Source organism: Salvelinus fontinalis, chromosome 10 (genome assembly GCF_029448725.1).
Source record: "Salvelinus fontinalis isolate EN_2023a chromosome 10, ASM2944872v1, whole genome shotgun sequence".
Taxonomy (NCBI): domain Eukaryota; kingdom Metazoa; phylum Chordata; class Actinopteri; order Salmoniformes; family Salmonidae; genus Salvelinus; species Salvelinus fontinalis.
Genome location: NC_074674.1, coordinates 22,130,591 through 22,158,432, shown reverse-complemented (window position 1 = coordinate 22,158,432; position 27,842 = coordinate 22,130,591). Strand labels below are relative to the sequence as shown.

The following is a 27,842-nucleotide window of genomic DNA, read 5'->3' as shown; positions in this document are numbered from 1 at the left end:
GCAACAAAATGGAGTCAGGGTCAGATTTGCCGAAAGGAGGGCGAGGGAGGGCTTTGTATGCGTCGCAGAAGTTTGAGTAACAGTGATCCAGAATTTTTCCAGCCCGGATCCTTCATTTGATATGCTGATAAAATAATCTTATTTTCAGATTAGCCTTGTTAAAATCCCCAGCTACAATAAATGCAGCCTCAGGATATGTGGTTTCCAGTTTACATAGAGTCCAATGAAGTTCTTTCAGGGCCGTCGAGGTGTCTGCTTGGGGGGGGGGGGGGGTGTACACGACTGTGATTATAATCGAAGAGAATTCTCTTGGTAGATAATGCGGTCGGCATTTGATTGTAAGGAATTCTATATTGGTCACCTAACTCCTATATAATTCTATATTGTTCACCTAATTTCAGTATATGTGATAAAACAAGCAATGTGTAGCGAATCATAGTACCATCTAAATCGCTGTGAAATATATTTTCAATAACCGAAAGTAAGACTCAAAAGCGGGGGAGGGGATGGGGAGTAAATCCAGGAGGGGGGAAGAGTTGTTTGAATTCAGGAAAATATTGTTGCAACTTGCCTAACTTCCACAAGGGGCTGCGTGTAGACAAAGGGCTCTATTCAATCCATATATTGGATTGTTCTGGTTTAATATTGTAATATAACAGGAACGTTCCCGCTTTTGCAGATTACATTCCTGGTAAATGCTGCATAGATCAATCAGCTCAATCGGAAATTACCTTTACATTTCTATTGCATAATCTGTAACACCTCACTCAGTTTTACAGATTGAACATAGCACATAGTTCCTTTAGAAGGTACAGAATACGGTCAAGGGGATATTTGCCTCAGAGTGAATCCGAGATTCTCCGAATCTCTGGCAGATGACCAAATCTCATCAAAAGGAATTAAATAATTCCTGTATGAAGATCATGCATGATAACTGTAGTGATGGTGACCAGTGTCAAATAATGGTGAGCAGCACCCCCTACTGGTTGAATACAGGAACAGCAAAATCAATGACATCTACCTCCCTCTAACATGGAGGAAGAGATGGGACTCAGAGGCTGTCCTACTGTAAATGGCACCCTATTGGCTGATAGGGGTCAGATCAAAAGTAGTGCACTATAGGTTCCATTTGGGACACAGGCAGACGGTTGGTAAAGGACAAACAAAACCCAGAAATCCAAAGACAAATTTATTGCATACTGCATGTTCTGTAAGAGCCTTTATAGCGTATATAGAGAACATCAATGAACACATTAGAATGTATATAGATCTGACTTCACAGTTTACCAATCACAGAACAAAGTTGTACCCTGTGGATACCTTTAAATAATACATAGTGCACAATTAAAGTTAATTCAATTCAGCTGCATCAACAACTGTTAAAAGGGAACTGCCGAACTGTTTTCCTCTCACAGAAACAGTGGAGAGGACCAATGCATTAAGGCTTAACATTCAGACACCTATAGAAAGATATATGATTGTACTGTAAGGAGATATTTTGCTTAACATACTAAATTGACGTCTCCATCAATCTATCTGGTTCCAAAAGTGACCCATGCATTATACTGGAATGAAACAAGAATACAAACCATAAACCTTAAATACACATTATTCTCCAAGCATATTTGGCACCATATTTGAGCATAGAATACAAGTACAACTTACAATACAACGTTTGTAATAATATGGAGGTAATATAGCATTTTGGCACAGCACAAGAATAAGTATTTATGTAAAGGACTGATCGTTATGTGCACTATACTTACTGATCAACTTCCCCTGTTTGAAGCTAAAAAGCTGCAGAAACGATTATTCCTATAATGAACATGGTCAGAATCTACTCCCGCAGAACCAAACCCTGTCTATAACCATCAGAGGACCAAACAACACCGTATTCACTGACTGAGGCCAAATACTACCCATTTAACAACCAAAGCACCCTTTCTCAGAGGAAAATTATATCAGTGGTCCTCAACCTCTGGTCCGAGGACCGGCACTGGTCTCTGGGATGCTGCTGACTGGTCCCTCAGATTGTTAGCTGACAACAACGTAGCCAGAAGTGCTTTCAAGGACCATAGCAGCTTGTCAGTTCTTGGTACAAGAGGGTCCATTGTTTTCTGGTCCCAGTGGCATATAAAAGATTGAGAAACAGAGTTAAATTACACAGAATTACTGCAAGAACCTTTAAAGGGTCATTTTGAGGAATGTAAATATTGTGTTTTTTTCCCCGCCTAGTTAACCCAGAAGAATAGGGTGACATGGTTGGTATTATGTGGCAGAGCTTTTGTTGTTGCACCATAATATGGCAATTCAACCAATATATGTTACTTTAAGGGGGATTCCAGACCTGTCTTAAACCATCTCATAAAAACAAAAAGTAGATATATAGATATCATTAATAATATATTCAACAATACTATGTTTATTAATAACAATATGTGTATAGTAACATCAATATATTGAATTGCTCAACATTATGATATTATATGTATAAATTCTTATGAATATATATAGGCATCTGCTTGTGTTATACAGAAGCAGTGAGAGATATGACATAATAATAACGCTATCTTTATTTATACTCCTCCAAACGAATGCAAATCAATGCGTTCGCCATTGGTCTACGAGGTAAGACAATAACGAACTGCGATACTGAATATGAATTGAACCCTCCCATGCACAGAGAGGTTTCAACACAGGTCAAGACTGGTTTCAAAACAGGCCTGTGAAAACCCTGACGCAAGTCCAGAGGGGGAAGACTATTGAGGTAAATCAGCACCCCCTGGTGGACATGCATAGAACCTACAGATACATTCAGATCTAAAGGATTTCCTCTGATTTAGCATTTTGGTCAGCGTCATTTGTGGGGCTTCATGAATAATAACACCACCTAGGCTAAGAGGATTTCACTGTCACCCACAGGTTAATGGGATTTATGTAGAGTTACATCAAACATCAATTAATGATTTTCAACCACTATGGTCCAATGGAAAATTATACCATCACATTCACTTGTTTTCACTTCGAGGCTACATCCCTCATTATCCTTCCACTTTAACCTCTTCAACTAACGCTCAACTGTCTATGCTAAAATTCGCATCGATCGCCACACATTTGTTTTACACCGGAAACAAAGCTGAGAGAGCAGCAAAACTACATACAAATGTACCGTACTGTAATATGGACAGAAAACAAGGAACACACCATTCCTTCAGTTCATTGAACCTGTATTAACCTCCATCTGTGGTGGGGCACAGTACTATGTGTTGAGATGTGAGCTACTGTACGGAGCATATCCTGGGGGGAAAGCTCTTCCAGGTTGGTGTATTTACCAGTGACAGAAATACACTTGTCGTATGCCTCAGGCTTTGATTGGCAAGCTGCCTTATAACACCCTGATAACTCCACTGTATCTTCCACAGATGTACCGAACCACCAATCCCGTAACCCTCGACCCCTAGAGAAACAAGAAACGCAACACTAAGTATATGTAAAAAATATATGCCTGGATACAAGACATGCAGGCAATGTCCACCATCACAGGTGGTTTAACTCACTAACAAGTGTAACAACTAACAAGGAAGAGCCCTCCAGCAACTCAATGAAAGGAGAGAGAGCACTTCAACATGAACAGGCCAATAAAAGATAGCAGGCATGCAATTTGCGCAAAAAAGGCAAACAAATGCCCATATTCTTATTCATAACATAACTCCACGTTTGTCTATGCAAATGTACTCAACAATGGCATTGAGAAGCTCACGATATCCACAATCAAAATCACTCGCGTTGAGATCGGAAACAAGAAAAAAATGTTAATACCCTGCTACACCAAGCCAAGCTCTACTTCTACGATAAGCAGTGGGTCAGTTCTATACAGACAGGGAAAAGGTTCATATCCCTCTTTTTACTATCCTCTAAAGGCTACAATTCACTCACTCCAAGGTCTTATGAAAAACAAAGAGAGAAAAAGATGCCCTCCAACTGCCACATATCCCTATTTCAATACCACAGGTTCTGTCCTACTCAATATTGGGACTATATTCTGGAGTTACTTGTTTGTTCAGTTGCCTTTTCCAGGGATTCAAATAATACAGAGCTAAAGTGGGGTTCAAGCACCATGAGGAACCAATATGTAGAGCTACAACAGAATTACTCTGCAAAGGACCGCCTTGTACAACAGTGCAAGGGCCTCCTGAGCTGGGCAAACTGGAGCCGCATGCAGCACACAGTAGCAAGCATGTCAGTCTCCCTACTACTGGAGGGGACTGAAATAGGCCAGAATGGATCCCAAATGGAGCCGAAATGGTGACCAACAGCAGCCAAAACGGAGCCTGAATTGCCACAATGCTGCTTAGTTGCCTCGCACTTCTACTTCAAAGGGTGCATCTAAAGGCCTGTGAGATCCACAATGGCCTTGATGAAGATTATGTCGTCGCGGATGTAGGAGTTCTTGGCGTCAAGCTTTGAGAGCGGGCAGAACAGCGGGCAGCCGCTGGCGATGTTCATCTCGCTCACAGGCCTCTGGAAGGAGGAGGAAGTGATGTCAGGCCGGAAGGCGTCGATGATGTGCTCCCTGCTACTCTGGTCCAGCAGCATCAGAGTCACCTGGTGAGAGGTAGAGAAAGAAAGAGAGAGCGAGCGAGCGAGAGACAAAAAGTGTGAATTCCACATAAGCATTTCTGATTAATACATCACAAATCTTCATGCAAAATCTACATTAATTGTACATTTTCAAACCAATTTGAAGATTTATAAATTACAAGACTGACGTGAATTTCAGTATGTAAAAAAATATGATCAAATCTGTGCATTTTATAAACGAGTCCACCGGTCCTTGCCTTCTGGTTGAAGGGCCATTTCAGCAGAGCATCACTCAGTCCTCTCATCACCACAAAGAAAAGAGACAGGTGACTGCCACGCCCTGTCCCGTCCCCATTCAGGTAGATCCGCAGACACATCTTATAGCCGTATTTACTGGTGTAGAAGGCTGAAAGAGGAAAATTGGGATCGGAAACACAATAGACTACGTTTTGTGCTGTCCTTATGACTTGCACTTCTACGGACCAATGTAGTCTCGAATTTGACTCAGTTTGTTCTGGCTCCAGTCTTGACTCGGACTGGAATAGCTCTGGTCTCACTTAAGGTGGTCTATAGCACTGGTTCTGGGAGATACCTGGTGAGAACATGGCGGGGGCTCGGCCAGCAATGGCGTCCTGTCTCTTCTTGGTGAAGTCAGAGATCCTCCAGACGAAGACGCCGTCGAATGTGGTGGCCGACATCTCTCTCAGCCTGCCCTCCATCTCCGCTACCGTCAGGTCCTTCAGCCCCACCGTCCTCTCCAGCTGCCGCACCTGAGACACACGCACGCGCGCACACACACACCAATGTGCTAGCTTCTATGAATTCAAAACAAACTCTGAATCTCCAGCTTTATACCCCATTATACAACGCGTGGTTTGGAATTCCCATTGTTAGAGCCTCTCCCGCCCATGATATATGAGACAACATACACATGGCCACATTCATATTAAGTGGCATCGTTTACATCGTTACCTAGCAACCCCACTACCACTAGTCTTAGCACCTGTAATTCGTCATGGATGATTTTAAAGCGACTTTTGATTTGTTTTATCTACTAATGTTTAATGAATGGTGCCAACAAGAAGAGGAGGAGGATTTTAAAAGAAATTAAACAAGAAGAAGAGCAAGTGGACCAGCAACCTGAGCCCAGCGTTAACATTAGACATGCAGAAATCAGTAACGTTAGCACAGCTATAGACGACATAGAAAAAGAGAAAATTAAGAAGCCAGCTACATCAAGACAGACCAACTGGGCAGTGAAGTGCTTTCTGGAATGGCTATCAGACAAGGGAATAAACATCGATCTGGCAACCGTTTCAAAACACGAGATATTCTCCGGCGTTTCTACGCCACCTACTGAATAAGGTGTGGTTTGATTTGCAGTTGCACTTTGGCCGAAAAGGCAATGAAGGAAATCGCAAACTGAAGCCAGACTCATTCGCAATAAAAGAAGACAAAAATGAAGAAACCAGGAACCACAAAAATCCAATGGAAAGAGACAGAGAGAATCGTTGTGCCTGCATGTATGAGAAACTAGGGCAATGAGCTCTGCTCCACGTGGAAATGTGCAATTCAGCATCAGAAATAAAGCTGTCGATGCTGTGACCATCCGAAAAACAATGTTTTTCGGATCTGCCTTATCAATGTCTTTGCTACAATGTTTCAGCTCTGTATTCAGATCCATGGACAGCGCCCCCATAAAATGTTTCAAACTGGCATTCAATTTCCCTATGGATAGACCAGATGTGCACTGTTTTCAGAACCATGGACAGCATCCCTAGAAACCAAGGATCTAGATCTATCAACCAGCGCCTGGGGAGTTTTGCTTTACATGGCAGTCAATACGAATAGAACTAACAACCAGAGACCGTCTAAAATGTCACTTGACAACCAGTGTTAGTGAATGTGGCATCACGTTTTGTTGAAAAATGTATGGTTTGGGAAATAATCTAGATTGTTAATGCTGGTAACCCATTGTATAAAAGCAATAATACACTCAAGGCCATGTGTTATGACATTTTTATCAAGGCTGTGGTTGTGTACGCCCCTCGGCTTCGCCTCGAGGCTATGCCCATATCACAGCCATGATAAAAATGTAATAATACTTGGCATCTCTTGTATTATTTCTTAAGTAAGTCATGCCAATGAATTTAAAGTGGCACTCCAGTCCCCTTTTCACCATATTTAACACCTGATTTACTTAACAAAAAGGCACATCTCAATAGGTGGTCCAGGTACAGTTGAAGTCGGAAGTTTACATACACTTAGGTCGGAGTCATTAAAATTAGTTTTTCAACCACTCCACAAATTTCTTGTTAACAAACTATAGTTTGGCAAGTCGGTTAGGACATCTACTCTGTGCATGACACAAGTAATTTTTCCAACAATTGTTCACAGACAGATTATTTCACTTATAATTCACTGTATCACAATTCCAGTGGGTCAGAAGTTTACATACACTAAGTTGACTGTGCCTTTAAACAGCTTGGAAAATTCCAGAAAATGATGTCATGGCTTTAGAAGCTTCTGATAAGCTAATTGACATAATTTGAGTCAATTGGAGGTTTATCTGTGGATGTATTTCAAGGCCTACCTTCAAACTCAGTGCCTCTTTGCTTGACATCATGGAAAAATCAAAAGAAATCTGCCAAGACCTCAGAAAAAACATTGTAGACCTCCACAAGTCTGGTTCATCATTGGGAGCAATTTCCAAACGCCTGAAGGGTACCACGTTCATCTGTACAAACAATAGTATGCAAGTATAAACACCATGGGACCACACAGCCGTCATACCGCTCAGGAAGGAGACGCGTTCTGTCTCCTAGAGATTAACGTACTTTGGTACGAAAAGTGAAAATCAATCCCAGAACAACAACAAAGGAGCTTGTGAAGATGCTGGAGGAAACAGGTAGAAAATTATCTATATCCACAGTAAAACGAGTCCTATATCGACATAACCTGAAAGGCCGCTCAGCAAGGAAGAAGCCACTGCTCCAAAACCGCCATAAAAAAAGCAAGACTACGGTTTGCAACTGCACATGGGGACAAAGATCGTACTTTTTGGAGAAATGTCCTCTGGTCTGATGAAACAAAAAAAGAACTGTTTGGCCATAATGACCATCGTTATGTTTGGAGGAAAAAGGGGGAGCCTTGCAAGCCGAAGAACACCATCCCAACCGTGAAGCACGGGGGTGGCAGCATCATGTTGTGGGGGTGCTTTGCTGCAGGAGGGACTGGTGCACTTCACAAAATACATGGCATTATGAGGAAGGAAAATTATGTGGATATATTGAAGCAACATCAGTCAGGAAGTTAAAGCTTGATCGCAAATGAGTCTTCCAAATGGACAATGACCCCAAGCATACTTCCAAAGTTGTGGCAAAATAGCTTAAGGACAACAAAGTCAAGGTATTGGAGTGGCCATCACAAACCCCTGACCTCAATCCTATAGAAAATTTGTGGGCAGAACTGAAAAAGCGTGTGCGAGCAAGGAGGCCTACAAACCCGACTCAGTTACACCAGCTCTGTCAGGAGGAATGGGCCAAAATTTACCCAACTTATTGTGGGAAGCTTGTGGAAGGCTACCCGAAACGTTTGACCCAAGTTAAACAATTTAAAGGCAATGCTAACAAATACTAATTGAGTGTATATAAACTTCTGACCCACTGGGAATGTGCTGAAATAATTAAAAGCTGAAATAAATCATTCTCTCTACTATTATTCTGACATTTCACAGTCTTAAAATAAAGTGGTGATCCTAACTGACCTAAAACAGGGAATTTTTACTAGGATTAAATATTAGAAATTGTGAAAAACTGAGTTTAAATGTATTTGGCTAAGGTGTATGTAAACTTCTGACTTCAATTGTACATGTAAGTCATGACATAGGACCAGTTAGGGGGTGGGGCCTGTTATGCTCTTTATTTCTCCTCTTTGGTTCATCAAGTAAGGAGAAGGCTGATGACATCACGGATTCCTATCAGACCAACTCCTTGAATGCCCTACTGTTTGAAGTTTGCAATTTTTTTACCCTTTAGTGTGTGTACTTTACTGTATTTATACTTGGGAAATCGCTTCCTACAATAAAAGTAAAACAAATCGCTGGAGGACGTCTTTAAATGTTGGAAAGGGATTCTATAAAGCAAATTACAATTGAATTTCTGCTTCAGGGTCCTCATTCCTACCTTGTTGCTCAGGGCCTCAATCTTATCCTGGTCCAGGCGATGCTGTCTGTTACCTGCCTCCATGGTGGTGGTGAAGCGTTCTACCTCTCGGTTCAACACACACACCACGTTCTCAAACGTCCCCACCTTCACCTCCAGGTCAGTGCACCTGCGTCCCAGCTCCGCCACCTTGGTCTTCTCACTGTGGAGCTGCAGCTCCAGGGCCGCCCCCACCGAGCTAGGCAGGGGGGTGAAGGAGGTGGACACGGTCAGGGTTGGGACTGGGGCGGGAGGTGGAGGCAGAGGAAGAGCCGGGGTAGGAGGCCCGGGGAGACCTAAGGAGGAGGAAGAGGAGGAGGTGGCCCCCTGCACGGGAGGCCCGATCGAGGTGGTGCTGAGCTGGGAGACACGGATCTCCAGCTCCCTGAGGGAACGGTGGAGGTCCAGGAGCTTGTGTCCGGCTAGCTCCAGTCCCTGGGGCTGCAGGCCCTCCATGCTCACCTTCAGGGATACATAAGTAAACACAGAGAAAATAACCACTCCCTCAACAAAACAAAAGGAGCTGATCGTAGACTAGGAGACAGAAGATACTGTGTATTTAAATACTGTATTCTCGACAAAGCTCATTCTAATACTTGTACTACTGTACATTGCATTTTAGTTACACTGTTTATACGCACCAGATATTTATTTATATACTGTATTCTCGACATAGTTCACTCAAATATATCTACTGCGTACATACCATTTTTAGTATATCTTGGGTGAACACATCTGGTGTACATACGTATAGATTGCATTTGGATAACTGTTACTGTTGGCATACTGTTACTATTTCATGTTAATTCGAGTTGTTTTCCGATGTTTCTTGATTTACAATTTTTTATTTTAATTATTTGTCTACTTCATTGACATTTTACTGCATTGTTAGGAGCTTGTAACAAACATTCTGCTGCACCCGCTATAACATCTGCTAAACTGTGCATGCGACCAATAAACTTTGATTTGACGAGGCAAGTAAATGCTAAAGCTAATCTAAATGCTAACGCTAACGTAACTGCTAAGTAAATGCTAATGCCACCAACCATAATTTTGCGTAATAGGTGAGTACACTGCTATTCACCAAATAAAAAGGTGTATCAACAGCATTTCCGCTCCACTACATCCATGCTCACCCTCACCTTCATGCCCATAATGTAGTGTAGCAGCAGGTTGAGATGCTCGTATGCGCAGGCCCTCTCGTGGTCGTGGATCCTCTCCTTCTCCACCTGCACAGAGAGCGGGGGAGAGGACAGCTGGTTTTAACAGTAGCACTTTATGAAGGAAAAAGGAAACTGCACACTGCTCTTGATAATATCACCGATATTTAATAAGCTTTACGTATCGGCCATACGGCCTTCGTCAGAGCTTTTGGGATTTTTTGAAAATTGCACCCTTATGTAGACCTGGCCCCACCCACATCCGTAAAATGACATTATTACGCGTTCCACCACCCATGTTATTTACATTATTAAATGTCCATGTGGGCTCTGTTATGTCGGTAAAACCACCCGCTCTCTCAAACAGAGAATTAGTGAACATAAAAGTTCAATCAGGAGAAACAACAGGGATTATCCAGTCGCTGTACATTTCAATGACCTGAAGCATGACATTTCCACCTTTAGATTTTGTGGCACAGTGAAAGTTAAGATATCAGACAGGGGAGGTGATATTAATAATACTCTGAGTAAAAGAGAATGTTTTGGGATTTTCACCCTCCAGACATTATTTCCAAAAGGACTTAATGATGAAATGCCTATGTATGTTATGCTGTGAATTGGAACATGAAATGTGTGTCTCTTGTAGATTATTCTGACGTTTTTCATATGATGTACCCAATGACTAATGAAAACTTGCTAAGTCCTCATTGAGATTATACAGAAGTGTTCAATACGCCTTATTTATACACTTTTGTAATATTTATGAAATGCATATTGTTATATTTGGTAGCACTTATTTGTTTTTTCCTTTGCCTCCAACCCCCTTCGATATGTAGAAAGGATGTGGGTGGGGCCAGGTCTACATAAGGGTGCAACTTTCAAAAAATCCCAAAAGCTCTGACGAAGGCCGTGTGGCCGATACGTAAAGCTTATTAAATATCGGTGATACTATCAAGAGCAGTGTGCGGTTTCCTTTTTCCTTCATCTTGTTCAATTGTTGCCATGCACCTGCAAATAAGACTGCTCAGATGTGCGAGTGCCTTTTTGAATTTGTATAACAGTAGCACTTTAACCAGGTATTAACTAAGAAATAACATGGTCAAATGGTAATTACACAGTAACAACCTTGTTTGTTTCATTAGGATTGGTAAAACCATAGCTCTGAAAAGAAAAGAAAGCTACTTACTGACATATCACACCCAACAACATGGAATCTGCATGGTGTTCTGAATTTGCTGCAGAACTTAATGTGGTCCACATACTTGGGGAAAAAGCCAAAGAAGAAAAAAAGACAATGATTTGACAAGTTCTACAGCCATTTCAAACATCATCCTTCTTAAAATAGTGTGGATTCTTTTTCTCTCAATACTGTGCTTCCTTTTCTGTCATGCCTTTTCCAAATGCATTCAGTCACAAGTTCCCAATGACAACATAAAATCGGCTATATTGTGTGTGTTGACGATTTAAGAACTCACCTTCTCCCTGGGGATTTTCTTCTTGGCACAGCCTTCACAGATCATGGGGTACTTGGGGCAGATCTCGTCGTGGGCCTAAAAAGGACATGTTTTTGTATAGCTTCTTACACAAATTGATGCTACTACTCCTTGCAATCTTGACGAGATCATAAACCAGCCATTTGAGAGATTTAACAACCAACAGACGGATGGGCGTTCTCTCAGAGCCTGCATTATTTCTCACCTTGATGTTTTTGAAATGAAATGGTTCCTTGCAGTACTTGCAGTTGAGGGTTCTCTCAGGGCACTCTCGCTCGTTGTGGCGTTCCTGTTCGTTGAAGCGGATCCGCTCTTTACAGGAAGGGCAGGGGATGATCATGTACTCACACTTCTCTTCGTGGCTCAACTGTAAGAGACCGAAAATAAAGTTAGGATTCACTTGGCTTTAGTATACGTTCATAACAGTGTAACAAAGGATCTTCGGTCAAACTGATCATGACAAAAGAGCAAAGCAAAACCCAGACATACACTACAGTACTGAGATGCATTGCTTACAAGCATTTCTGGCACATTGGTGGTGCTCCTTATTTTCAATAATGCCTCTGTCTAAACGCATCGTTTGAATGATGAAAAGGTTGATAATCAGTCGAAAAAACAGGCAACTAACCTCGTATTCTTTAATATTGCCTTTCCAAGTGCAACCTTCGTTGAGACAGACAGCAGAGAGGTTTTCGACCTCTCTTCGAGCTGCGTTGTCAGGAAAAGCCTGCGGAAGTGAGAGCAAACAAAAATGGAGGCTTTTGCTGTTACAGTTAATCTGTCCTGTTTTCCAAACGCATCATTTATGATTGTGAGGTGTGTGTGTGTGTGTGTGTGTGTGTGTGTGTGTGAGCGTGTGTGTGTGTGTGTGTGTGTGTGTGTGTGAGCGTGTGTGTGTGTGTGTGTGTGTGTGTGTGCGTGCGTGCGTGCGTGCGTGCGTGCGTGCGTGCGTGCGTGCGTGCGAGAGATAAGTGCACACGCTCCAAATAACGTGGACGCACTGGCACTACCTTTGCATTATACAACACAAGGAGAAGCTACTGTACACACGGATAACACCAGCTAGACATTACTTCTGAATGACAGGGCTTTTATAAAACCAGTGTAAACAAGGTCCGATTCAAAAGTTGAATGACATCACCAGTATTTAAAGGATACATTTAGATCTCACGTTTTTCTTTGGGAGGATGAACTGACACTGGAATAAAAGACTGAAGAAGAAGCTCCTAGAGATTGACATCTTTTAAATACAGTGCATTTGAAAACCCCTTGATTTCCCCCCCACATTTTGTTACGTTATAGCCGTATTCTAAAATGTATTAAATCGTTTTTCCCCCTCATCAGTCAACAAACAATACCCCATAATGACAAAGCAAAAACTGTAAGACATTTTTGCACAATTCTAAAAAATGTTTTTACTGAAATATTACATTTACATAAGTATTCAGACCCTTTACTCAGTACTTTGTTGAAGCACCTTTTGGCAGCGATTACAGCCTCGAGTCTTCTTGGGTATGACGCTACAAGCTTGGCACACCTGTATTTGGGGAGTTTCTCCCATTCTTCTCTGCAGATCCTCTCAAGCTCTGTCAGGTAGGGTGGAGAGTGTTGCTGCACAGCTATTTTAAGGTCTCTCCAGAGATGGCTGATCAGGTTCAAGTCCGGGCTCTGGCTGGGCCACTAAAGTACATACTGAGACTTATCCCGAAGCCACTCCTGTGTTGTCTTGGCTGTGTGCTTAGGGTCATTGTCCTGTTGGAAGGTGAACCTTTGTCCCAGTCTAAGGTCCTGAGCTCTCTGGAGCAGGTTTTCATCAAGGATCTCTCGATACTTTGCTCCGTTCATCTTTCCCTCAATCCTGTCTAGTCTCTCAGTGCCTGCCGCTGAAAAAAATCCCCACAGCATGATGCTGCCACCACTATGCTTCACCGTAGGGATGGTGCCAGGTTTCCTCCAGACGTGATGCTTGGCATTCAGGCCAAAGAGTTCAATCTGTTTCATCAGACGAGACAATCTTGTATCTCATGGTCTGCGAGTCTTTAGGTGCCTTCTGGCAAACTCCAAGCGGGCTGTCATGTGCCTTTTACTGAGGAGTGGCTTCCGTCTGACCACTCTATCATAAAGGCCTGATTGGTGGAGCGCTGCAGAAATGGTTGTCCTTCTGGAAGGTCACCCCTTCTCTACAGCGGAACTAGAGCTCTGTCAGAGTAACCATCGGGTTCTTGGTCACCTTCCTGAGGCCCTTCTCCCCCGATTTCTTAGTTTGGCTGGGTGGCCAGCTCTAGGAAGAGTCTTGGTGGTTCCAAACTTCTTCCATTTAAGAATGATGGAGGCCACTGTGCTCTTTTCCTTGACACAATCCTGTCTCGGAGCTCTACAGACAATTTCTTCGACCTCATGGCTTGGTTTTTGCTCTGACATGTACTGTCAACTGTGGGACCTTATATAGACATGTGTGTGTCTTTCCAAATCATGTCCAATCAATCGAATTTACCTCAGGTGGACTCCAATCAAGTTGTAGAAACATCTCAAGGATGATCGATGGAAACAGGATGCATCTGAGCTCAATTTCAAGTCTCATAGCAAAGGGTCTGAATACTTATGGAAATAATGTATTTCTGTTTTTTATTTTTAATACATTGGTAAACAATTCTAAAAACCTGTTTTCACTTTTTCAATTATCGGGTGTGTGGATTGACTAGGATTATTATTTTTTTTACATCCATTTTACAATATGGTTGTAACGTAACAAAATGTGGAAAAAGCCAAGGGGCCTGAATACTTTCCTAATGCACTGTATGTATTCAAGAGCAAGTGTGCCTATATGTTCACAAAGACCAACATTGTAGACACTTACACAGCCTTGTTTTAGAATTGATGTGGGCTCTTCAAAAATGTCCTCTTTGATACAAGCATTGCATTTCTGAGGTCCATCTCTGCAATGGGAATATGTTGTCAACAAACAGTACAAAAGAACAGTACAGTGTGTCATATTGTCAAATGTGTAATATACACTGAGTGTACAAAACACTCCTTACATTGAGTTGCACCCCGCCCCCCTCTTTTGCCCTCAGAACATCCTCAATTCGCCGGGGCATGGATTCTACAAGGTGTCGAAAGCATTCCACAGGGCCATGTTGACTCCAATGCTTTCCACAATTGTGTCAAGTTGGCTGGATGCAGTGGTGAAAAAAGTACCCAATTGTCATACTTGAGTAAAAGTAAAGATACGTTAATAGAAAATGACTCACCCAGTAAAATACTACTTGAGTAAAAGTCTAAAAGTATTTGGTTTTACATATACTTAAGTATCAAAAGTAAATTGAATTGCTAAAATATACTTAAGGATTAAAAGTAAAAAGTAAAAATTATTTCAAATTCCTTATATTAAGCAAACCAGATTTCACCATTACATATTTTTTAAATGTACGGATAGCCAGGGGCACACTCCAACATCATTAACAAACGAAGCACTTCTCTTGATAAGTGTGTGAATTGGACCATTTTCCTGTCCTGCTAAGCATTCAAAATGTAACTAGTACTTTTGGGTGTCAGGGAAAATGTATGAAGTAAAAAGTACATAATTTTCTTTAGGAATGTAGTGAAGTAAAAGTTGTCCAAAATATAAATACTAAAGTACAGATACCCTAAAAAATACTTAAGTAGTACTTTAAAGTATTTTTACTTAACTACTTTACACCACTGGCTGGATGTCCTTTGGGTAGTGGACCCTTATTAAAGAGTGAAAGAGTGAAAAACTCAGCAGCGTTGCAGTTCTTGACACAAACCGGTGCACCTGGCACCTACTACCATACCCCGTTCAAAGGCACTTAAATATGTTGTCTTGCCCATTCATCTTCTGAATGGCACACATACACAATCCATGTCTCAAGGCCTAAAAATCCTTATTTAACCCATCTCCTCCCCTTCATCTACACTGATTAAAGTGAATTTAACAAGTGACATCAATAAGGCATCATAGGATTCACCTGTTCAGTCTATGTCATGGAAAGAACAGGTGTCCTTAATGTTTTGTACAATCAGTGTATTCATCAAGCATCATACCTTGGGGGACATTTCAATAGTCTAAAGTTACCAGACCAGCACATACACATTACAGGGAAAGGAGACAATAAAGACGATTGTATACAATTGAGATACACTCTTTGAACTCCTACCTGACAGTCATATTGAAGCAGTAGGAACAGAAGCGGTGTCCACACTGGGCTTGGAAGGGCCTCCGCAACAGGTTGTGACAGCAGTTACACAGGTGCTTATCCTCCAGCTTATTGGCCAGGATCTTCTTGGGGAAGCCGGGTTTGTTGCTCTCCATGGACGATGGAGGGGATGGTTCTTGCGTGGCCATGATTCACTCAGTACGCCTCAGACCTGGCAACAACAACGTCACAGAGTCCAAATAAATATGAAAACACTACTATGAGGTATTGACATGACAAGGCAGGTTTTTCTATGTGTTGATGACATGATAAAGCTAGAATGATCAGTGTGCGAAAGGTCTCCATTTGCCATCTTCTTATGAGTCTCTTTTTGAAATCAAACTATAATACTGGTTAATAAAGATAAATGTGCAGAAGGTACGCTACATACTGATTTTTTTTGATATGACACTAGGGTCATTCCACCAATTTAGTGCCTTTTGAGAAGCGTAACCTTTTTTTGTAAAAAAACAAATTTTCCCATCAAGGGGTTAAAGAAAAAAATACTATAGTAATAAAATAACAGGGTTGACTAACAGGTTTGACAAATTAATCTAAATAAGACATAAATCCCCTTGTGACAGGGGGAACAGAAGCATGTTGTGTGCAACAGGGAGGGGAAATAGAATGCAAGCTTCACAAAAGATTGTTAAAACATTTCTAGCCTATCTATAGGTAACAGGGTTGATGTGTTATGCTTGACCCGCTCAGCTTTCCACTGCTACAGGAATTGGGTTTTCCATGTATATTTCGAGGTTGGACGTTAGCTCGTTAGCTGCACTGATAGGCGTCACCTCGTTAGTCAGTGTGCTAGCTTGTCATCTCGTTAGTTGGAAGGTGTTCCACCTGTGCTGGCCCAGGTGATATTTAAGAGTGGCTGGCTCAGTGATCTTGAGAGATGTAGAGGGTTAACAGCTTTAGTTGGAGTGCCCTATTTGATTTCTTGAAAAACAATCCTTTATCTGATCTTCTCTGTTTTGCACCACATTTTGGTTTGCTTCCTGTCTTTACGGTGTGGGTAATTATTTTGTTTGCCTGTTCTTGGGGAAATTTAGTGGGTTTACACTATGATTTGACTATTAGATGTTCAATGTTTTTTGAAAAAACTATTTAAAAAGGAATAGTTCTACCATATTATAGCGAGCAGTTCACGTAACTGGGTTAACCTTAAAATGAGACAGGAGTAAATTAATCACTAATCACATGATAAATAATACTCTTCAGAAATGACTCAAAGCAACAAAATAACCAGGGCTTTACGATGATGGTGAAAACTTGGGAGTTGGGGTTCAAATCTTCCTAGAAGGTACAGAGGGTGCATGGAGGGACATGTCAAAATGCTGAGATTGTATTGAATTCTCCATGAGGTCTATATTAAATGGCACTTCATTTAATATAACATGCTTTTAAAATTATATAATTGTGCACAAGTTCTACTTAAAATATCAAAGGGATGCAAAATGAACTCTCTTCGTGGAACGACCCACTAATATAACTCTACTTGTCATATCAGAGAGAGACAATTTTGTAAAGCTGATAGGTTACAAAAGTGAGCCAATATTGCTTGTTTAAATGGTGGCACTATAGCCAAATAACTGCAAGGTATGGCATCTAGTCTAATCCTTTGACATTCCAAAAAGCTTGTCATTGTTGTACTAGAAAAAATAATTTTAACACCCATATGAAACGTTACGGTACAACTGACACACGATCCATCACATGGTATGCTTGTACTAGTACACCGTGCATAAAGACAGTCATTGACACTATCAACGACAACTTCAATGCAGCTAGCCAGGCCTATAGAGAGAGATAGCATAAGGCCCGTCTCCCTTTGTTTACATTTCGAGTCAGCAGTCATAGCGCCATGTCGCTCGAGCTACATTCGTGTCGGGAACAGTTGATCGTCATGTCACCACAAACGAAATGCTCGGCGTAGTCAGACAATCCGAATGATGCTTACAAAACGTAAATCCATTGTTGTCGCCCTCCGCTTTCTCCTGTTGTCGTTGCTATAGCTATCAGCATCTTTAGCTGGAAGTGGTACCCAACACGTCTGCCGCCACGCCCCTTTAAAAAGCAGGTGCACAAACCAGTTCGATGTCGAAAAGGTTTCGTATTGAAAATGGACGACGGGCAATTACATGACATTTACCAGCGTTTTAAACCCTCATCGCTTGCAGGGGTAGTAGAATGCTCCTTCTCGTCGCAGCCCCGCGAGCATTAAATGTACAAATGTTGCATGTGACTCTGCAGAAGAATGATTCAGTTTTCTTTAATGTTAACGACATAATACATATGGTACCGAGAAGCTAGCTAGGGCTGTTATTGTCCAACTTCGCCATTGCACTGTGCTGTGTGGGTGTTACGTCATGTGCAGCCTGAACATGGGTTGACCAATGATGTGTAGGCTACATATAAATCATTAGGATTGACTTGACAGCCAGACCAAACGTGAGCCTGTATAGGGGGGAGCATTCCTAACGGTATTCCTTTTCTAAAAGTTTCATACTAAACTAAAATTAAAATACATTCATACAAAAAAATATAGAGATACGGATCAATTCTACAGTTTAGATTTGCATAATTATATATGTTATACAATTTATAACACTTGACTATTATTTATACCAAATGCCAGTATAGTTACTATATAAGCATACCTCATGAGATACAGTTCCTCAAGTCAGCATTTGAGGTAGCTATAAATTGTAAGCCTAGCAACTGCCACCGCAACTGGTAAAAGAAAAACATTCAAAATAATAGATCAACAGGACTATCTTCAGAAGTGAAACGTGACCTGTATCAGGGTTGTGTGAGGTGTTTCCCTGGTAAGTGTATTCAGAGATATGGACACTGAAAGAGGATGCAAATATTTCATTCACTTGACACTGTCAAAAAGTACTAAGTCAATATGAAGCAAGTCTGTAGTTTGCTCTGTGGGAAGGTTGAATGGCCGCACTCAAGGTTAATTAGCAGTTAACCCACTGTTCCCGGGCGCCGATGACGTGGATGTCGATTAAGGCAGCCCCCGCACCTCTCTGATTCAGAGGGGTTGTGTTAAATGCGGAAGACATTTCAGTTGAATGTATTCAGTTGTACAAATGACTAGGTATCCCCCTTTCCCTGCTTTGCCTGAATGCAAATCCTACTCAAAGTAGGGGACCATTGTTGGACAAGGTGAGGGAGCCACCAACACTATTGACATGCACCGCATCTCCCTATGCATCTGTGCCACTCCAGTAGAAAGAGGAGTAGTAGGGTCACTGACAGGACAGAGGTCAGTTCTGGGCTTTCACTCAGACAAAGATTTAAAAAGGAAATTAGGAAAGGAGTAATGAGAGAAACCACTAGCAAAAACAAACAAAAAACATTAAGAAAATGAGAATTAGCAGCATCTGCTGGTTCGGAGGTGCTACGCCTCGACACATGGCATTGCACTATTATGTTAAATCCTTAAGTGCTTATTGAAAATGCAAGCTATTCACCGAGTTATTAGTGGCATTTAGGCATGTTGAATGACAGTTTGAGATGAAAAATGAAGCAAGAACTATAAATATTGTATTGGCAAAGCATCTGTAACAAAAGGGAACATGAACAGCAGGCATTACATTTTGTCTTTAGAAAAACATTGAAATAGATGGGTCCTTGGGACCTACTCATATCTGAAGAAATCCCATTAATATTGAAAATGTTCAGATACAGTACTACACATAGGCTAAAGCTTATGGCTTGTCTTCACTAAGGGTTGCATCTTGACTTCAAATCTGCACACAAAATGCCAATTTAAATGAAAATCTCCCATTGACCTCCAGGCATGATTTAAGCGAAAGTCTGAGTTATTAGCCGCATGAGTTTGATGTTAGGATTCTGACCAAGCTAGCTACATTTGCTGAAATGTCTCAATTACTCTGGCACGCAATCAGATACAAAATAATGGCTTTTGTCCTGAGTAGAGAGAGAAGGAAGATACTGCTATTGCACAATTAAGAAATGGTCTCTTTTCCAAAGTGTCCGTCTGTTATTTGGCAACAGATTGCAGATCAAATCTGCAGTGTTTTCACCCGCGTTTTAAGAAGGAACTGCTTCGGTCCAGCAACGCAACCAACCGGTCCTTCAGTCAGGTCTCTTCAAGTAGCTTCCTGAGATTTAACTGAATCTGGTTTCGTTGGATTATAGACAGGTTAAATGCATTTAATCTGTAAACAATAGAATGCATTAGAGGCTGATGAGCGAAGAACACTCCCACAATGGACTCTTGACAATCCCGAACAAGATCATTATACTATTCACCCATTATGTACCCAAATGGAGAATGGTCACAAAAAATATATGTTATTGTGAAAGCAGAGCTATTGTCCCACTTAATGAAAAGTTGTTAGCTCAGTGACAGAGCTGACTGCATGGCATATTTGAGCAGTTTCATGGAGAGTGGCGAGGTGACCATTTTTTATTTATTTTACCTTTATTTAACTAGGCAAGTTAGTTAATTAAGAACAAATTCTTATTTTCAATGACGCCCTAGGAACAGTGGGTTAACTGCCTTGTTCAGGTGCCTTCCGATAGTGTTCACACCCCTTGACTTTCTACATTTTGTTATGTTACAGCCTGAATTTAAAATCTATTAAATTGAGATTGTGTCACTGACCTACACACTACCACATAATGTAAAAGCGGATTTTTTTAAAAAAATTATTACAAATTAGTTAAAAATTAAAAGCTGAAATGTCTTGAGTCAAGTATTCAATGCCTTCGGTATGGCAAGCCTTAAATTCAGGAGTAAAAATATCCTTAACAAGTCATGTAATAAGTTGCATGGACTCACTGTGTGCAATAATAGTGTTTAACATCATTTCTTTTAATGACTACATCATCTCTGTAACCCACACATACAATTATCTGTAAGGTCCGTAAATCGAGCAGTGAATTTCAAACAGATTCAACCACAAAGACCAGGGAGGTTTTCCAATGCTTCACAAAGAATGGAACCTATTGGTAGATGGGTCAATGCAGGATGGTGTTGTTATTAAGTGCACTTTGTATGTTGTATCAATACACCCAGTCACTACAAAGATAAGCATCCTTCCTAACTCAGTTGCCAGAGAGGAAGGAAACCACTCAGGGATTTCACCATGAGGCCAATGGTGACTTTAAAAATAGTTAGCATTTAATGCCTGTGATAGAAGAGTTGGATTCTGGGTGAAACTTTGAACATTATTATACTCAGAAGTATAGGAACATTAGTTACAAAAGAGACATGAGGGGTTCCATAAAGAAGCTTGGGAGGGGCTGAGTTCAGGGAACACGATTGCATGTGGCAGTACTGATAAGGGGAGAAAACGTTGAAGGCTCAAATAACAGAATGAAAAGAAGGAAGCCTGTAGAGAATACAAATATTCCAAAACATGCATCCTGTTTGCAATACAACACTGAAGTAAAACTGCAACAAATGTGGCAAAGAAATTCACTTTATGTCCTGAATACAAAGCATTATGTTTGGGGCAAATCCAACAAAACACATCACTGAGTACCACTTCATATTTTCAAGCATAGTGGTGGCTGCATCATGTTATACGTATGCTTGTCATCGGCAAGGACTAGGGAGCTTTATAAGGATAGAAATACATAGAATAGAGCTAAGCACAGGCAAAATCCTATAGGAAAACCTGGTTCTTCCCAACAGACACTGGGAGACAAATTCATTTACATTTTTTTTTTTTTTGTCATTTAGCAGACGCTCTTATCCAGAGCGACTTACAGTAGAGTGCATACATTTTTTATTACATTTACATACTGAGACAAGGATATCCCAACCGGCCAAACCCTCCCTTAACCCGGACGACGCTATGCCAATTGTGCGTCGCCCCACGGACCTCCCGGTTGCGGCCGGCTGCGACGGAGCCTGGGCGTGAACCCAGAGACTCTGGTGGCGCAGCTAGCACTGCGATGCAGTTCCCTAGACCACTGCGCCACCCGGGAGGACAAATTCACCTTTCAGCAAGACAATAACCTGAAACACAAGGCCGAATATACACTGGAGTTGCTTACCAAGACAACATTGAATGTTCCTGAGTGGCCTAGTTACAGTTTTTACTTAAATCGTCTTGAAAATCTATGGCAAGACTTAAAAATGGCTGTCTAGCAATGATAAACTAACAACTTGACAGAGCTTGACGAATTTTCAAAGAATAATGTTGTACAATCCAGGTGTGCAACGCTCTTGCAGACTTACCCAGAAACACTCACAGGTGTATTCACTACCAAAGGTTATTCTAACATGTATTGGCTCAGGGGTGTGAATACTTATGTAAATTATATTTCTGTATTTCATTTTCAATAAAATTGCAAAAATGTCTAAAAACATGTTTTCACTTTGTCATTATGGGGTATTGTGTGTAGATTAAAAAAAATATTTAATCCATTTTGAATTTAGGCTGTAACACAATAAAATGTGGAATAAGGCAAGGGGTATGAATACTTTCTGAAGGCGCTGTACACACCCACCCAAACATGGCACAGCTAGGTAAAACAGGACAAGCTAGATTAGTAACTATTAGCTACACCCAAAGAGTGATCTTTAATGAAGTGGATGAAACTACTTTTAGGAGTAGCAAACAGTGAGCAGATGTTGACAGTCTTTTGTTGGCAAGACGACCAACCTTTTCTAGCTGGAAAAGGTTTGTCGACAACTAATAGATTTCTGCATTGAAGTCGGCCTGTGATCTGTGATGCACAACGTTTCTGAAACAAAATATGCTCCGAATTAGCCATCATGTCTGAATCCAGGTGAATTCAGTTTCAGCTCATTCCCATGGCATGATGCAAATGAAAGATGAAAAATGCAAAGGTCCATTTTACTTTATCCCGTCATTAGGATACATTTACGTATTAAGTATTGTAAAATAGCGCTTAAATTTAACACTGAAAGCAATTAACATTTAAATTGTATGGATTTTTAACACGTGGATTTTTACAATTTTCTATGGGCAATGTTTGGAAAAATTACATCAAAACCTACGTATTACGCATATTCATAACATGATAAAGAATGACAGAGATTCTTGACTGACCAAGTCCTTCTTTGGGTTTTCCAACTGTTTGTGAAGACAAATTCCAGATGTATCATGCATTATAACGCCATCTACTGTATAGCAGGGCTAATATGGCTGGATTCTTATTGCATTGCAATTGTTAATATGTTAACTAATTCCCATTGCTGCACTGTATCTCAGACAAAGCTCTAGTGGCAGCTCTTACTTGGTGCATGCATAGTCCCCTACGGAACCCAACGAGGTCAACTGCTTCTCAAGAACCACAATTTTGAAGTCCATGTAACACGAGGACAAGACAAGGACACTTACTCTGCAAAGACAACACAAAAACGTCACACACCCATATGAGGGCTGGAATCCCCAGGAACCCTTTGGCTTTCAATAAGTAACAAGTATTTACAATTCAACTCCCATTGTTGAACATGACACAAACACACAATCCTACAACCAAGTTAACACCCAGGCCGGGACAAAACGGCCAGTTCACTTGGCTTGTTTCGACATGCCCAGCGACAAGTGAAATGATTAGCAAAATTACTTGTCAGGTGACTTCGACACCACCTTATCACCCATAATGAGAGGTTACTCACAGGAGCAAAAAGACAAGTAGAAGGGTGTTCAATGATGTCGGCTGTAGCGATTTCACTTTGAATTCAACCCCCCTGGGCAGGCTTGGACGGCCCTACAGATGAGACAGGATTAGTGCACAGGTCAGCAACACAGATGGACGGATTTACTAAGCATTTGCACCTGTGAAGGGTTTCTTTTTTTTCTCCAGAATGGAGTAAAATCCCAAAAAGACAAAGCTAAACAAATCTTTATTGACACTTGCAGAACTGCATCTTTAAGATCTTAACCTTCTACTAATGTTTATTTACATTCTGTTCCACTCTTCAGCTTCCATTCCCTCTGGAAAATGATAGGTACCTGGCCCAGAGAATGGATCATTATCAAAAGAGTCTGATTCCATTGCGCCGCGCTCATACGTAGGGGCATCATACAATTCTGGTGAGCGGCTCCGTGCTTTTGGTTGGGGGTCTGGAGGTGGATGTCCGCATGCACCGCCATCTCTCTGTTCTTCACCTCGCCCAGGAATGTGCCTGGGATGCTGGGAAACGCTGCACAAACAAACACAGAATGCTCTCTGTGAACACTACAGGCTGCTAAGCATGTAAACATTAATAGCGTCGCTTCTCATCTCCTTTCAATTCAATATGCCTAACTACTAACTTTATCAGATGTGGCCTTGTTAATGGGTATCTAATCCGGCTCGCTTGTGCGCACTGAGACCATGTTAGCCCACTGAGCTAAAGCCAAGGCATTGTCTTGAGAGGCGAACAGGAGTCTTTAGGTCTCAGGCAAGATTACACTTCACGTGCATATGGCTTACTTAACCCCCTCTGTGTTATAGTCAGCCCTCCAATAAGCACATGCAGTGAACAGGTGAAATTACATACAGGTCTCTCTCATTGATGGTTGTACGAAGACAATCCGCCTACAACCAATCAATACTTTATATTTTCCAATAGACGTTATTGATTTGTTTAAACAAGCCATAAAGTCATGACTGTATCAACATGTAAAAAGTAAATAGTGTCTGTTTAAATACAGTTGAACTCTTAGGTCTACAGGCTACAAGAAAAAGTGAGCCTGAAACAGTAAGATTTGGCTACAACTGTGTTTGGGCAAAGAAGCTTAAGTAACTGAAGCATCTGATTGCACCTGGCAGTCCAACTCATGAGTCAATACTACTTCTGATTCCAACTTAGCTTTTTTTTTCACCTTTATTTAACCAGGTAGGCTAGTTGAGAACAAGTTCTCATTTACAACTGCGACCTGCCCAAGATAAGGCATAGCAGTGTGACACAGACAACAACACAAAGTTACACATGGAATAACATGGAATAAACAATAAACAAGCCAATAAGCCAATAACACAGAAAGTCAGAAAGTCTATATACAGTGTGTGTGTCACGATCGCCGAAATAACATTCGGACCAAGGCGCAGCGTGATATGGGTTCCACATTTTTTTATTAGTAAAACGCAAAAAAACAATAAAGAGCAAACGACACGTGAAGCTATGGAGTGCTCACAGGCAACTACACATAAACAAGATCCCACAAAACACAGTGGGGAAATGGCTGCCTAAATATGATCCCCAATCAGAGACAACGATAAACAGCTGCCTCTGATTGAGAGCCATACCAGGCCAACATAGAAATAAAACAACCTAGATTACCCACCCTAGTCACACCCCGACCTAACCAACATAGAGAATAAAAAGGCTCTCTATGGTCAGGGCGTGACAGTGTGCAAAAGGCATGAGGAGGTAGGCAACAAATAGACCATAGTAGCGAAGAATTACAATTTAGCAGATTAACACTGGAGTGATAAATGAGCAGATGATGATGTGCAAGTAGAGATATTGGTGTGCAAAAGAGCAGAAAAGTCAATAAAAACAGTATGGGGATGAGGTAGGTAGATTGGGTGGGCTATTTACAGATGGACTATGTACAGCTGCAGCAATCGGTTAGCTGCTCAGATAGCTGATAACATTCACAAAGCCGTGGAGCCAGGTGGATTACCAGAAAGTGTACTCAAAGCATGCGCGGACCAACCGGCAAGTGTCTTCACTGACATTTTCAGCCTCTCCCTGACTGAGTCTGTAATACCTACATGTTTCAAGCAGACCACCATAGTCCCTGTGCCCAAGGAAGCGAATGGAACCTGCCTAAATGATTACCGCCCCGTAGCACTCACGTCGGTAGCCATGAAGCGCTTTAAAAGGCTGGTCATGGCTCACATCAACAGTATCCTCCCAGATACCATAGACCCTCTCCAATTCGCATACCGCCCCAACAGATCCACAGAGGACGCAATCTCAATCGGACTCCACACTGCCCTTTCCCACCTGGACAAATGGAACACCTATGTGAGAATGCTGTTCATTGACTACTGGTCAGTGTTCAACACCATAGTGCCCACGAAGCTCATCGCTAAGCTAAGGACCCTGGGACTAAACACCTCCCTCTGCAACTGGATCCTGGACTTCATGACGGGCCGCCCCCAGGTGGTAAGGGTAGACAACAACACATCTGCCACGCTGATCCTCAAGACTAGGGCCCCTCAGGGGTGTGTACTTAGTCCCCTCCTGTACTCTTTTTTGACCCACGACTGCGTGGCCAAACACGACTCCAACACCATCATTACGTTTGCTGACGACACAACCGTGGTAGGCTTGATCACCGACAACGATGAGACAGCCTATAGGGAGGAGGTCAGAGAACTGGCAGTGTGGTGCCATGACAACAACCTCTCCCTAAATGTGAGCAAGACAAAGGAGCTGATCGTGGACTACAGGAAAAGGCGGGCCAAACAGGCCCCCATCAACATCAACGGGGCTGTAGTGGAGTGGGTCGAGAGTTTCAAGTTCCTTTGTGTCCACATCCCCAACGATCTATCATGGTCCAAACACACCACGACAGTCATGAAGAGGGCACGACAAAACCCTTTTTCCCCTCAGAAGACTGAAAAGATTTGGCATGGGTTCCCAGATCCTCAAAAAGTTCTACAGCTGCACCATTGAGAGCATCCTGACCGGTTGCATCACCGCCTGGTATGGCAACTGCTCGGCATCTGACCGTAAGGCACTACAGAGAGCAGTGCGTATGGACCAGTACATCACTGGGGCTAAGCTTCCTGCAATCCAGGACCTATATAATAGGCGGTGTCAGAGAAAAGCCCATAAAATTGTCAGAGACTCCAGTCACCCAAGTCATAGACTGTTTTCTCTGCTACCGCACGGCAAGCAGTACCGGAGCGCCAAGTCTAGGACCAAAAGGCTCCTTAACAGCTTCCACCCCCAAGTCATAAGACTGCTAAGCAATTAATCAAATGGCCACTGGACTATTACATTGACCCCCCCCCCCCCCCCCATTTGTTTTGTACACTGCTGCTACTCACTGTTTATTATCTATGCATAGTCACTTCACCCCTACCTACAAATTACCTCTAACCTGTACCTCCGCACACTGACTCGGTACCCCCTCTATATAGCCTCATTATTGTTATTTTATTATGTTATTTAAAAATTTGGTCAATATTTTATTTGGTCAATATTTTCTTAACTCTTCTTGAACTGCACTGTTGGTTAAGGGCTTGTAAGTAAGCATTTCACCGTAAGGTCTACACTTGTATTCGGCGCATGTGACAAATCAAGTTTAATTTTATGTTGTATCTCGGGACAGGAGGGATGCAAATAAGTGCTGGAAAAAACAGATGTCACATGACAAATTACAATGAAAGAACAATATTGTTACTAATTAAGAACACTGGGACTACCGATCACTGACGGTTGTGGCACAGCCTGGGAAATATCCATGGTCTGTAGTGACGCCTCTAGCAATCTAGTGCCTTAGACCGCTGCACTACCGCTGCGCATCTATCGCTGTCCGACAGCCGATATTATTCTGCTGAAAGGCTCTGCATGGTGTGTGTGTGTGTGTGTGTGTGATAAGATACATGGCGAACTAACGAAAATACACACGCGGCAATTTAATTCCACAAAAATATGCAAACTAACCTATAGACCGATAAGCATGACTGGTCAAATTTCTTTTCGTCGGCTAACCGATTGACATCCCTAAATGACTGTATAGTATTCCATTGTTATACCGTACCTTAGTATCTCTGCCGAAGACCTTGGATTGAAAACAGATCCAGCTATCAAAGAAACATTTAGCCCTGATACAGCATGTCAATCTGCAGTGCACAGGTATAACCTGAGAAGAGACAGAGCAGAGGACGTCGAGCAAAATCTATTCTGCAGACACAACAACACCTTGTGGCTAATCAAGTGAAATAAGAACTCAGTTTCGTTTAAAGATGAAACTGGAAAAAATATTCACCCTATGTCTTTTGTGTGTGAAACGGCATGATTTATTCATTGATTAACGTTTTATTTTCATTTAATTGACTACTCCACTTTGTTTCAGTAACTAATCCTTACTGATTTATTTGAATATGTTGTGGTACTGGGAATTTGTCTTGAATATCTGCAATAAGACAATACATGAAAATGTGGACAAATGTGCATTTTTTTCAATCAAAATGTATATGACTTTCTTTACACCCCAA

At 41.7% G+C, this 27,842-nt stretch overlaps 1 protein-coding gene across 3 annotated transcripts; it reads right to left on the bottom strand.

Annotated features, from left to right (window-relative positions):
• Positions 1–1,176: 1,176 nt before the first annotated feature.
• On the bottom strand, positions 1,177–27,565 carry LOC129863831 (TNF receptor-associated factor 2-like). Of its 3 annotated transcripts, XM_055936128.1 has the most exons (14): positions 27,386–27,565; positions 23,633–23,823; positions 23,296–23,387; positions 15,615–15,825; positions 14,294–14,372; positions 12,065–12,163; positions 11,642–11,803; positions 11,419–11,493; positions 11,130–11,204; positions 9,926–10,012; positions 8,766–9,245; positions 5,174–5,351; positions 4,839–4,987; positions 1,177–4,605 (listed from the first exon to the last, which is right to left on the bottom strand). In XM_055936128.1, the coding sequence occupies exons 4-14, from the start codon at positions 15,800–15,802 to the stop codon at positions 4,387–4,389; spliced, it is 1,791 nt and encodes a 596-aa protein (XP_055792103.1). In that variant the 5' UTR covers positions 15,803–15,825; positions 23,296–23,387; positions 23,633–23,823; positions 27,386–27,565; the 3' UTR covers positions 1,177–4,386. The 3 variants fall into 3 exon arrangements, with proteins under 3 accessions (XP_055792103.1, XP_055792101.1, XP_055792102.1); XM_055936126.1 differs by lacking the exons at positions 23,296–23,387; positions 23,633–23,823; positions 27,386–27,565 and adding an exon at positions 17,809–18,036; XM_055936127.1 differs by lacking the exons at positions 23,296–23,387; positions 23,633–23,823; positions 27,386–27,565 and adding an exon at positions 17,617–17,802.
• Between the last annotated feature and the right edge of the window lie 277 nt (positions 27,566–27,842).